The 13440-nt window shown below is 35.2% G+C and overlaps 1 protein-coding gene across 16 annotated transcripts in view; it reads right to left on the reverse strand.

The window, feature by feature from the left end:
- NRXN1 (neurexin 1) overlaps positions 1-13440 on the reverse strand; it is a 1149661-nt gene that overhangs the window by 609687 nt on the left and 526534 nt on the right. For all 16 annotated transcript variants that reach the window (XM_077134200.1, XM_077134199.1, XM_077134208.1 and 13 more), the window contains one exon: positions 12425-12863. In XM_077134200.1, coding sequence (XP_076990315.1) covers positions 12425-12863 — 439 coding nt within the window. The remainder of the gene's footprint in view (positions 1-12424; positions 12864-13440) is intronic.

The following is a 13440-nucleotide window of genomic DNA, read 5'->3' on the forward strand; positions in this document are numbered from 1 at the left end:
AATCTGTCACCAACAAAACTTCCTATAAAACAAACTCCTTCCACTCATTGCGTGCCCCTCCCTTGGGCACATCCCGCTAACTTCTTTAGCATATATTCTCTCTCTTTCTCTTTAAGAAACTTTACCACATATTCCTACTGGCTCTCTTGTCTAAGTTCTTTTAGCTGCAGAACTTCTGAACCTGGAACAGGGCTCCAGAAGGATAGCGGTTACACTACCTCCAGAAAGATCTTTGTGAAAATGCAGACATGATGCCTGAAAAGGACACCACATTGACCCATTACCGCATCATCCCAGATTTATCTTCAGTTCTAGACCATAAGCAGGCTAGAAAGAGCCCAATAACAGAAAGAATATGATGAAGACCTGATGTTATGGCACTGGCATGGGGTGTCAGGGGTTTAGGAGCAGACAGAGAGGCCTGAAGAACAGAGGTGGCCATGGAGGTGGGACAGAAAGGGGATGTTTAGCAGAAGGAGAAGCTGAGTGTGGCTGGTGGGTGAGTAGGAAGGGGCACTTTAGTTGCCTCTCAGAATACCCAGGAGCTATCCCAAGGAAAATCATGGCCTGTGATGAAGGTAAAAACACTCCTCTAAGGGCACAGGCTTCCTGCCCTGGCATTGAATCCCAGTAGAAGGGGAGCTCTTCAAGGCGGGCATCTAAATAGGATCTGTCTTGCCAGTGAGAAGGGGTATGAAGCCCAGGACACGCTGCTGGGCAGTCACATCATTAGATGCATTTGTCTCTCACATAAGAAAATAGATAAAGCTGCTAAGGGAGACAGATGTAAAGGTGTGGTTATCTTGGCCTTCTGGGGGGGGGGGGGCGGAAATAATGGCCATTTCTGAGGGAAGCAGTAAAGAGAAAAAAGGACAAAATACTTATTTTTACTAGTCATATCTGCACAAATGACTAGAAGAATTCTCATCTAGTAACCCATAGGTGTTATTCAATGTGCCAGGCTATACTTTAAATACACACATTTATAAAATGTACTTTAAAATATGCTACTTAAAAAACAGAAAAATGCCATTTGTGGAAAAATGAAAAATATATTAAGAGAGAATGGTGACTCTTGTAAATAGAATGATTATATGTATTTTTAAAGCAGTGTTTTGTGTACAAAACCATCCAAAATAACATAATAAGTGAGATACCAGATGGTCCCTATTCTCTGAAGCAGTTAATGTAAACTAGACAATGATGAGAAAGAATCAGATATTAATAACAAAGGAGAAGATGAGCATTTAAACAAAAACACGTCTACATGGAAAGCAAAGGGTCGTGTACAATGAACAGTCATTTACGTTTCTAAGACAAAAGGAAAACAGGTATCGTCCCTTTCTTCCAATTAGTTCAAGAGCTAGAATGTGAACAACGAGAAAGTATTACGAGAATGGGGATATCTTTTTTTCTAATTACCTATTTTTCCCATATGTCTTTTTATTCTTGGAACAAGCTTAATTCAGCTTGGGAAGTGGGAAGGGAGCACTGGGGAAAAACGTATTGTCCTTATTTGTGATGTCTGAGTTCTGATACTAAGAGAATGTTTGGGGGCAGGCAATGGGGCTCAGTGGCAGAATTCTTGCCTGCCATGCTGAAGACCCAGGTTCAATTCCTGGAGCTGGTCCATGCCAAAAAAAAAAAAAAAAAAGAATGTTTGGAGGATGCCTGAGGTGAGGGAACTCAATGGTGTGCAGAGCCCTTTGCTCTTTTCATCTCCTCCACTTACTTTCCATAGCTCAATACAATGTGTCTGTACCACCAGGGGGCAAAACAGTGGACAAATATTTTGAACAAGCATCCATAGTCTGACAGTGAGAATGGAATGATTTCTGGAGTGAACAAAGTTGTGGTCAAGAATTTCAGGTATTTTCTCTATGAATATACTTGTTGACACCATCAGAGTAAGATACATATTATAAATTTATCATAAGACTATAGACAAGCCATTTAGAAAGGTTATAGTTGTTATATACTCACACAAATAAACACACACACACACACAAATGTAAATATAAAAGTTTACAAGAAAAATATTTGTCTTTACTATCTTTGAGGCTTTCTGATAATTTCTACCTTATTTTATTAATAAAAATGCCAACCATAATCCATTAAATTGACTTCAAGACTAATTTATAGATTGTAATCCATAGTTCAAAAAACACTGAAAGAGAGGCTGCCATCATAAATGATTATTTTATTTCTCCCATATTTTTAATCTATTTTTTATTCCATTCTGCTCCTTTAAGAGAGAATTTTAGAGTTTGTATGGAAAGAAGAGGTAATAAAATACAAGAGAGGAAGAAAAAAGAATATAATCCTAAATCCCAACAATGAATATAATCCTAAAGGAACCAGAACTTTAATTTAGCTCAAGAATTAAATTAAGGAGTCATTTTGGACAAATTTTTGTATATCATTCATTGGAATATTTTGTAAACATAATAGAATGAAGCAACCATAACAAAGTCAAATACTATTTTTTAATGTGCTTTGCACTTGTATTTAAGAAAATCTTTGAAAAAGAGATAGCAAATAAGAGGCAAGGGTAGAACTTAATTTAACTGGAAAGGGAAACATAATTATTTTAATATTTTGAAGATTCATAGAGTAAACACTTTTAGATAGCAATTAAATTTTATTACTGGGTCAAACTCAAATAGATATTCATATTTTAGCTTATGCATGTGCAAATGTCCTAAAATACACACATTTCTGATGAGGCATTTGAGTCCTGAGTCCCTTTAATGATTTTACTATGGATATGAATCAAAGGACCTTCACCTAAGCAAAAGAGTCATCACTGAGGCTGAATTGGTTTAAACCAATTTATTGTGTATATATAAGCTGAGTGAAATTTAAATATTAAGGTTCCCAAGGGCTCACTGCATTATTATTGCATTATAAAGACCATGGTTAAAGAGAACATATGAAATAAATATTTCAACCTTGTTCATTGATAATTAAAGGCAGTTGAGTACTGTACAGCTGCATATACTGACAGAAAAATAATTTTCAAAGACCTAGTATGACCATAGTAAATGAACTTATTAAAGAAAACAAAAAAACAAGATATTTTATAGAGGTGTCCCTCTACCTTTACCCAAGAATTGCAAATACTTTCATGTTCTCTTTGAAATACCTTAAAAGAGGTAATATACTCTATCCTTTTCCACTATAATTGCATTAGAAATTTCTGATAAATTAAAAAAATATTTTACATAAACATTTTTGAGCCATTAAAATGCGTGGATGGTAGTCGTATGTGGGGCTTATTTCCAAAGCAACCTGCAGTATTATTTTTTCTTTTAAAGAAACAAACTGCATCTAAAAAATAAATGTAATTGTGAACATATAGCTTTTATAATTTTAATGTAAAAATCAGCTTACATTATATCAACATAAACTTTGTTTCTCCATATAATATGCAAAAAGTAAAAGAAATGTGATAGATAAGGTCATGTTTATTTAATAATATTCTTAAGCATTCATCTTTCATGTAAAATTGCATTGTGGGAGGGATAACTGTTAAAACCAGCTCTTAATTATCTAAGTGGAAATCAATTTTACAGTGGGGTCTGGTATTTATAATCCGTGCATTTCCATCTCTTTGTCCCTCTAATTTTTCTCGGCTACCGTACTTTCATATTACTTGCTTACAGGATGAGAAGAAACATGGATTGAAAGTGAAATTTTAAAAAATAATTTGGTTTCAAGTTTTAAATTGTTGAAAAATCTAAATTAATGGGAAGTGAGGGGTTAGAAAATAGTGCACTATGATAGGAAATGCTTTTGCCTGGTGAGAGGCAACTGAATTTATTGGTCTATCTGTGATACTAACTAGCAGGATCACTTGGTCAAATAATAGATTCATTAGGTCTCAATGTTATTCTTCTGCAAAATTAAGGAATAGGCTAGATGGTCACTAAAGCACTTTTTTGAATAAAAATTTTGAAATTATTGCTTAAAATAATTTTTAAATTAAATGTCAATTTCATTTATTCACAATCCTGCTCAAATTCCCACTGCAAAAGAATACCCAATTCCACAAAGTTACAAATGTGCTTGTCAAATTCCTATTCTACTAACAAATGCAAATTCTAAAAAAGGTATAATACAAATAATAAAATCAGAAAGTACGTAATATGGCACAAAATGCAACATATACAATTTTCATAAAATGGTAAAAAAAAATGCACCAAAATCTTAACAAATGGGGGTTTTGGGGTAGTGGAGTTATGAGAGATTAGTGTTTTTGTTTTTATTTTTAATTTTCCACTTTTTTTAAAAACAATGTCATGTATTAAGTTTATAATAGGAAATAAAATGAACTTTACTTGAAAATAAAACACAAATGCAATCTTAATATTCTCCTTTTGTCTATTTTTATCTGTTTTCTGATGACTTGGGTTCACCTGTGAGCTAGGAACTTCAGAAATTAAACCAACATATGAAGAAATAGATCTTAGAACAAAATTTTAAATAATTGATAATATCTAGTATTGGTAAGAATGAGGGGAGAAGGGCATTTCATATACTGTAGAAAAAATAATTGAAATAGTAAGTTAGGAAAATAACTTGTCATTATCTTTCAAAATTAAAAATGCACTTGCTCTTTGACCAGCAACGCCAGCTCTTAGAATAAACTGTACAGAAATTCTGATCAATATCCACAAAGATGTCATGGATAAGGCCATTCTTTAAAAATAAATTTAAGGCAATGAAATTTAAAAGAAAGTCAATTATTCATCAATAGAGGAATGAACAAGTAAATGGTGGTATGTTCAAACTAAGAGACACTATTATAATGGTGCTACAAAGAATGGTATGGAAAAATCTCTCAGTAAATTTTTAAGCCATCGAAAAATTGATAAAGTCTGATCTTGTTTATGTAAGAAAAAACTATATTTATTTTCAGTTTGTAAATACATGTATAGATATAGTCTTATATAGAAAAATCACTAGAAGTTTTTAGCCACCAAAAGATATTTAGTGACTACCTACAGAATGAAATTGCTTAAAGCTTTTCACCGGTAGCATGCATTTATATTTTACACATATACCATGTATTGCATGCACATTTATAAACACACATACACATTCATAGCAACATATATACACATATGAATTTTTTAAAATATGACCATTCCCAAGGCTGGGAAGTTGTAAATATCAATCAAGTAAAGTATTTTGCAGCAATTAAAATATATTTGCAGACGATCCACAGGTTTCCACTTAGCACTTCAAACTGAGGGCCACTGCGGTTGGGTAATGACAGGTCACTGCTATTCCCCCAAAGGAGCACCAGATGCCACAGCCCAGGGTCTATCTGGGCAGGCCCAGAAAAGAGACTGGGGAGATTTACAGAGTAAGGTTCCATCTCCCAGGATTACCAAGTCCCACAAGACTAATGCGTAAATAAGAATGTCAAGTTATTAACCCCACAAAGGATAGGTCAAGTCTACTTAAAATTTAGGCCTAAGAGTCACCCCCAAGAGAACTTTTTTTGTTGCTCAGATGCAGCCTCTGTCTCCAGCCAACACAACAAGCAAACTCATCACCCTCCCCCTGTCTACATGGGACATGACTCCCAGGGGTGTGGACTTGCCTGGCAACGTGGGACAGAAATTTCAGAATGAGCTAAGACTCAGCATCAAGGGATTGAGAAAACCTTCTCGACCAAAAGGAGGAAGAGTGAAATGAGATAAAGTGTCAACGGCTGAGAGATTCCAAACCAGTCGAGAGGTTACTCTTACGCATTAAGTAGATATCACCTTGTTATTCAAGATGTAGTGGAGAGGCTGGAGGAAACTGCCTGAAAATGTAGAGCTGTGTTCCAGTAGCCATGTTTCTTGATAATGATTGAATAATGATATAACTTTCACAATGTGACTGTGTGATTGTGAAAACCTTGTGTCTGATGCTCCTTTTATCTACCATGTCAACAGACGAGTAGAACATATGGAACAAAAATAAATCATAGGGGGAACAAATGTTAAAATGAATTTAGTTTGAAATGCTAGTGATAAATGAAAGCAAGGGGTAAGGGGTATGATATGTATAATCTGTTTTTTCTGTTATCATTTTATTTCTTTTTCTGTTGTCTTTTTTTTTCTGAATTGATGCAAATGTCTTAAGAAATGATGAATATGCAACTATGTGACGATATTGAGAATTACTGAATATATATGTAGAACAGAATTACATGTTGATGTTTTTGTTTGTTCTTAATTTTTTTAATTAATAAATAAATTTTTATAAAAAGAATGTCAAGTTACGAATTTCCTATGAGAAATGAACTATCATAGGGCAAGGATAGCTCTGCCAAAATGGGGCTAAGTTATCATCTAAATGTTTATTCATTTATGATGGGAAATATAATTGCTACAGGAAACAGAATATTCATACCTACTAACTGGTGCATTTTCCCCCCTACTACAATCACATTTAAATTGGGAGCTAAATCTTCATTAGAAGATTGTTTGGGGAAACTGGGTTCAGAACAAGGAGAGCACGTGAGATAAGAAGCGTGTAGTAACATTGGTCTAGGAAGGCCTGCCACACTCATCTCAGTTGAGATGATCTGCTTCTGATTCTACAGTGGGATAAAGTAGCCAAGTCCTCTAAGCGGTGCTAAGATGGGCAGAGCCAATGTTTACCTCTGTGACTTTCTTTTCTTCAGCATTGTTAGTGCATTTCAGCCCTACAAGCCTGGGATTCCAGGCACTACTGCCTACTTCTGCTCTGATTCTCCGGTGCTCACTTCATAACTCCCAGAGAACAAATTGTGTCCCTCAGATATTCTTGAGCAAAAACTGTTTATGATACCATATTAAATAAATAGCCCAAAGAATTAAACTACAATTGTATCTATATAAAATATATGCCCAATATATTTGGAAGAAAATGTGCAAAAATAAAAATGTTTTGAGTGAGAAGACAATGAATGACCTTTTTTTACAAAAACATTTTAAGAATAAATAAATCTAAACATTACTTTAATAAAACATAATACAACTTTTTTTTGCAAAACTGATGTCATCCGGTCAGCAGGATTGTCAAACAATTGGTACATCACTGATGAGATATTTTGGTCTTCCCATTGATTGGTGGTGGTTTACGAACATGGATACAAAAGAAAATATTAATTTCTTGAAAACATTCTTGATGTATACAACAGCCTACCAGGCCGAGGCATAGGAGGAATATTTATCATCAGAAAACCAGTTCAAATCAAGACCTAAACGGAGAAATCATCCAACGGTTGTTCAAGTAGAAATGTCTAAGTGTGGTGATTCATGAATGGTACACACAGAAATCAGCACTTGTAATAGATAGCTAGAAAGTACTGTTCACATCAAACAGTGATTACTATAAACCCCTAATTATGTGCTCTGGGGGGACTCTTGTGCCTTTCCCACTGTAATTTCTAGTTCTTAATCTGGAACTCTATGACTTCAATTCAAATCTCAATGGCTTCTTAGCTGTTAAATGTAGACTTACCCAGGAATAACAGCTGATACAATCTGCTGTACCCTGCTACACATAAGCAGAATCTGACAAGAATAATGAGTTTTCTCTTTTATTTCAATGTGTTAATGATAGTTTGCACACACACAGAGAAATGACTGGCAGTCAGCTATAAAATCCTTGACAGGACACACTCGACTATCAAGAACTTAACACAAGTTTAAACAATATCCATACCTCAAGAAAACAGTATTTAACTTCATCCTAATTGTAGCTCAATTCACACTTCAGCTAAGTATCAGGGTAGCTGTTTTGTGTGGGGTTAGGGTCAGAGGAGAGAGAAAGGGAAAGCTTGGAAAGGGAGGTGGGGTAGATAAGGAAATGCTCAGCTGTAGGTCCTGCAAAGTTAGCAGAGAAATGAGCCTCTTAAGTCGCATTTATTGACTCAGAAACATGTTTTCCTACTGTTAGTAGCTAAGCAATCCATTGAGAAGATCTGCTTTTTGCAGAATTTAAGTCATCCACTCTTATCCATTAAATCCTGTTTGTTTGTTGCATGGCTCCTCCTTTGCCAGGTGGTCTAAAAAGCTATTCATGCTCAGCTCCCCAGCATCACATGCCACTATGTCGCAGATTAGGCAGGTAATGGACGAAGCCACCTTTTATGTACAGAACAGCTGTGGCCAAAGAGTACTTAGTCAAAGTATTTCTTTCCCACATGTCAGAGTGGAAGAAGGGACCTCAGTTAGAAATGACCCAATAAAACTAATTTTACTAAAAATGAAGAAGCTCTAGAAAAGTATGCAGATGAAGGTAATATTTTGTATCAAACAAGGGGCTCATATACCCACCTTTTAGTGAACCAAGTTCTAAAGGGCAAACCACCAGAGTGATGGGTACCTAATTCTCCCGTCAGTAGGCTGTATTTTGCGACACTCAGAAAGGAGTGAATGCTTTTTCCCTTGATTAATTTGCCTTCTCCTTACATGTTTGCTAAATAATGTAGGGATCTAATGAACAAGTGGGAATAAAAGTCCTGTTTTCATAAAAGGTTGCCATTTTTGTACCAGGCTTATTCACTGTTCTTTAACAATCATTTAACTTTCACAGTGCATTGTTTCAGACATCTGGGCTTGGAGGATGGAACTGTATTCATTAAAGGAGAACAGCATCTGTTACCCTATATTATATAAATCGTTTACAGAAACTAACGAAATTCTTTTTAAATGTTGCATTTACAATGAAAAGAGTGCTGCTCTCTTCCAATGTAAAGATGATGCTACCATTTTTAGAATATCAGGGGTGGATTGGTATGGAGCCATTTGCAGGTTTTTATTCATTTATTTGGTTTTATAATAAACATTTATTGAGTATCTGCTCTGCATAAGAAAATACCAGGAATTATGGATATAAAAGTAAATAAGATAGCCCCTCTCATACGTGGTTTTCTTTTTAAACTGGGGAATATTAAAAATTCAAGTTGTGTCCTCCAAATATGGTTTTAACACTGTCTCTGAACAAGATAACCCACAGTTATTAGCATCATATCAATGGCTGTGGTCTCATTATATTCCTACTTAAGTATGATTATCAGCAGAAATAATAAGTCTGAGGCCTGGACTCTATACTTTATTAACAGGGAAAATAAGGTTTATTAAACATTTTTAAATGTTCAGCTGAGGATTTTCCCAGACAAATCAGTGGATATGACCTTCAACGACTATGTATCAGAAAGCAGCCCCTGTTGCCATCTTATTATAGCACTGTTTTCCTATATTATATTAAAAATCATTTCATATAACTGACACGAAAAATGGGTAAAGTGAGTTAATTCTTGAAATTCCATGTTTTTTAATTCTAATTGAGCTATGAATCTTAGTATTTCATCAGCCTAAATCAGAAATATTCATTTAAGTAAAATAAAAGCTATTATAGCCATTCATTCAATTTTTAAAAGGCTGCTCTATACCAAACCAACTCAGTGTGCAAATATAGAACTTAATTAGAATACTATATATAAAATATTAACAGCTGCTATTAAAATTGCATTAAACTCCCTTGAGCTAGGCCAACATAATGTAAGTCCTCTTTTTGCACATTCTGTAAAGGGCAGAACTTGGGTTAGTCATCGAGCTTTGGTTTTCGTATTGTTTGTTCCAATTCACTAATTTGAAATTTTAATCACATACAAAAGCTCTCCCATTAAAACACCACCTAACATACCACCTTCATCTTCCCATTGGATTCCACCAAAAACTCATGTTTTTTGTGTTCTTAAATACAAATAGCTTTCTCCCAAAGTAGGTTTCTCTTTTCCCCACCCAGAATTTAGCTTTGTAAATTAAAGTAGATATTCTCTGCTTTTGACCCTCTCCAGTGAAGGTTTAAAACTACAGTTAAGAAACGACAGGTAACCTGGATGAATTAATGAGTTTAAACAAGAAAGGTAACTTTTATTGTGCTTGAGAATTAAGAGTACTTATCTGATCTTTATGGTAAGAAGACATTCAAAGATCTTGGAAAATTAATTAGATTGCATCACTACTCTGCATTTATACTGAGACCCCACTGAAAAACTCAAATTAATATTATTTTCTCTGTGTATCTCTATGTCTGTGTGCATATATACACATGCTCAGAGACACACATACATATTATATAAAAAGATATATACACACACAGATATAGAAACACACATACATACATATTTGCATATAATTTCACATAGAAAAACCTGAAAAGTAATATGCAGATATAAATCATCATTATCAAACAGATAATGGACTGTTTTTCTTCTTACATCCTCTTTTATTTAATAAAATTTTGATATTGCCTGTATTTTTCTTTCATATATTTAGAAAATACCTCATTTCTAGGTGAGTGAAATAAAACTGATATGAAATTTGATATCTTTTGTTCCTATGAACTTCCAAAAGATGTCCAATTACTCTGATGTTTTGTGATATAAATTATAATGAAATTTAACTTAAAATTATCTATTCTTGAAAATCATTTTCACAATTTTGTTCTTGATATAGCTTAAGCTAATCCATACCCTCCACAGGCCAATATTGCAAAACACAAAAATAGCTCATGTCCCCCTCAACTTCTAAATTTTTTCTGTTTGAAAGTTCTGTAGCAAATAACTGCTGACTTTGCCAGAGGTAGGCTGGGGGTAGCCAAAGGAAGGCACTCGGTTGCTATATTCCCGCATTCCCATCTATGCACTTTTCTTAGAGTAAATGGGAAAAAGAAAGCAGAATATAATTTCTTATGGAATCAGTAGTACAGAAAGAAGGAAAAATCCTTATTGTTATCTACTCCCAATCATCTAATTTAAATATCACAGGCTGCACAAAATGGTAAGTCATCTATGGGGGGCTTCTGTATGTAAATGGCAGCTCTTAGAAAGACCAAGTTTCCAGAGGGGGGTGAATCAGAAATGCAGTCTCTGAAATACCTGGGGATCACAGCAGTGGGTTCTGACCTTCCTTATATCCACCCTCACCACCAGTCCTTACTCAATTCTCATATATTCTATCTCTTCATTTGATTAGGTGAAAAAGATATTCCTGGGAAAGCAAACACAGTTGTCTTGATTGATAAACAGAAAATGAGGTGAAAATGATAGGGAACTAGGAAACAGTTACACTGCAGAGAAGAAATAAATAAGGTGCAAAGGCCTGTGCTAGGAACCTGTGGGAAGGAGAGCTCAGAAAGAGGACTTTGATGTGGTCACTCTTCAACAGGGTGATAATTACAGAGGATCAGAGTTTAAAGAAGCCCTAAGGATCATCTGGTCTTGCAGCTCACAAATTTAGCTGATCATCAGGGTCATCTGGACAGCTTTGTAAAAAAAAAAAAAGATCCTTGGCCTCAGCGCTGTTGATTCCACTTTATCAAGTCTGGATGGGTCTTTCACAATTGCTGTTTTATAGCTGAAGAAACTGCAAACCACAGTATATGCTATGGCCAAGCTTATATTGTCATTTAGCGGGACTATCCAGTGTGGAAAGAATATTTAAACAAATAACAGAGTGAGGGGAGGAGGGGCATGGCTAGGTTTAAATTTAGTTCTCTTCTAAGAAGATAATTTGATTAGTAAATGAGTGGGACAGTCAGAGCATGGGAGTGTTGGTTGAAGAAAGTAGAAGAAGCATTAGCTAGCTATCAACCTAAACAGATTGCTCTGTTCCCTTTCCCTTTCAAGGCCCCCACAAATGCTATTTTCTCTGCCTGGATGATTGCCCCCAAAGTTAATGCTAGTTAACCCAAAGGCCAATACCAAATTTCAATGTAAATATTTTCCAGGAAAACCTTTCCTGCCACAACCCCAACCCACCTCCCACTCTCACCCTGCCCCCAGAATAAAGTGCAATGAAAAGGAAGCCAGAGGACTGATTTCCTACTAGTGGAATTCTAAACATTTTTTATCAGCAAGGGAAGCCATATGGAAGACAGCAGAGCTTAAATTGATTAACCTGTTTTCCATGTCACAAATCGACACTGGATAGAAAGTGTGCCGTATTAAACTAGGGATTTCATGTGTTGATTGTTTTACTTCTTTTTCGTATTTTATATGTATTTGCCACTTCTGGCATCTCCAAACATGATAAAAGACTTAATTGAGAATGGGAATACAAGAACCCTAAATTGTGTCATTTGCAAATTTAAGATAATATATCTTGCAAGACTTGGCACTTGATTGTCTGATGAATGTTCATTTAACAAGCTATTCTGGAGGCCAATTGAGTATTTGCAGTTTGATGCCAACTATGATGATTAATTAGCTCCTTCTAATTTCTTCCATGATGTGAAACAGAAATTAGTTGATTTCCTTTACCCTAAAGTCAAAAGTGCAGGAAATCTTTACTATGTCTTGATTTGAATACCTTAGAAATGGGGGGTTGGGTATTTCAGGAGATAACAGCATGGAGAAATGATAAATTACCTGACCGTCCATCTCTCTGGAAGTCCACATGATACCATTCTCCATCATTCACCTTCTTCTGCAGAGCCTTTATTTTTATAGTACCCGAACCCATGTCCAGTAGGAGGTAGAGGTGACCATCCAGCATCTCAATAGCAAAGAAGTCAACTTTTATCATCTGCGGGTGCTTGGCATCTTTTTGGTGCCTTGGCTTGCCATGGCTAAATAAGATGAGGCCATTTGGCTCTGTTGTGCGGAAATCAAATGATATGGATCCTGTTTTCTTTGCATTCCACTTGGGCAAAGAGATGAAAGACTCTGGGGTTTCAAAGGTGATTGGGTCCAATGTTGCAACATTCTCACATTTAAATGCCACCACTCCATGGATCTTCATCTTAGGGTCTCCTTGCTTGGCAAGTCGAGATAATTCCAACCTTACATCGTTATTTTTATATACAACCTGTGGGCAGAAGACAGCAGTGAAAAAGTAGGCCTCACATTTTAATATGTGAGTTTCAAGTAGATCATGAAAAAACATGTGATATTTATTAGCTCAGTTTGGTCTATAAAGACAGCATTTTCAGCCAAATAAAGTTCAAGTATCAATTCATTGACTAGTAAGCACACCAATTTAACTTCATCCAAACAATGTGTGCATACACATACAAACTGTCTGTAGCTACCCAATAATTTGAATAAATCTGCATACAGGTTTTATTATGGCTTCTAAATTAGAATGTGTAGACATGAACTTATAAAAGCCACTTTTCTTTTGTGAGTTAGCTATGATACTGTGTTTATTAAATAAAGTACTGAGGTTTTTCAATTTTCCCATCCCTAAAGTATTTGAATTTGTTTATTTTTATGTGCCATTTCTAAAATACAGGAGCTCTTCTATAGTCTATATAGCCATTGGACACATTAATTTTGTAACATAATCACAACAAGTACCACAAAATTGAGGTATATTTTCTCAGAAAGTCTCTCAGAAAAATTCTAACAACTAAATTGCAGAAGTTCTTTCTTATTCTGCCGTG

Source organism: Tamandua tetradactyla, chromosome 17 (assembly GCF_023851605.1).
Source record: "Tamandua tetradactyla isolate mTamTet1 chromosome 17, mTamTet1.pri, whole genome shotgun sequence".
Taxonomy (NCBI): Eukaryota; Metazoa; Chordata; class Mammalia; order Pilosa; family Myrmecophagidae; genus Tamandua; species Tamandua tetradactyla.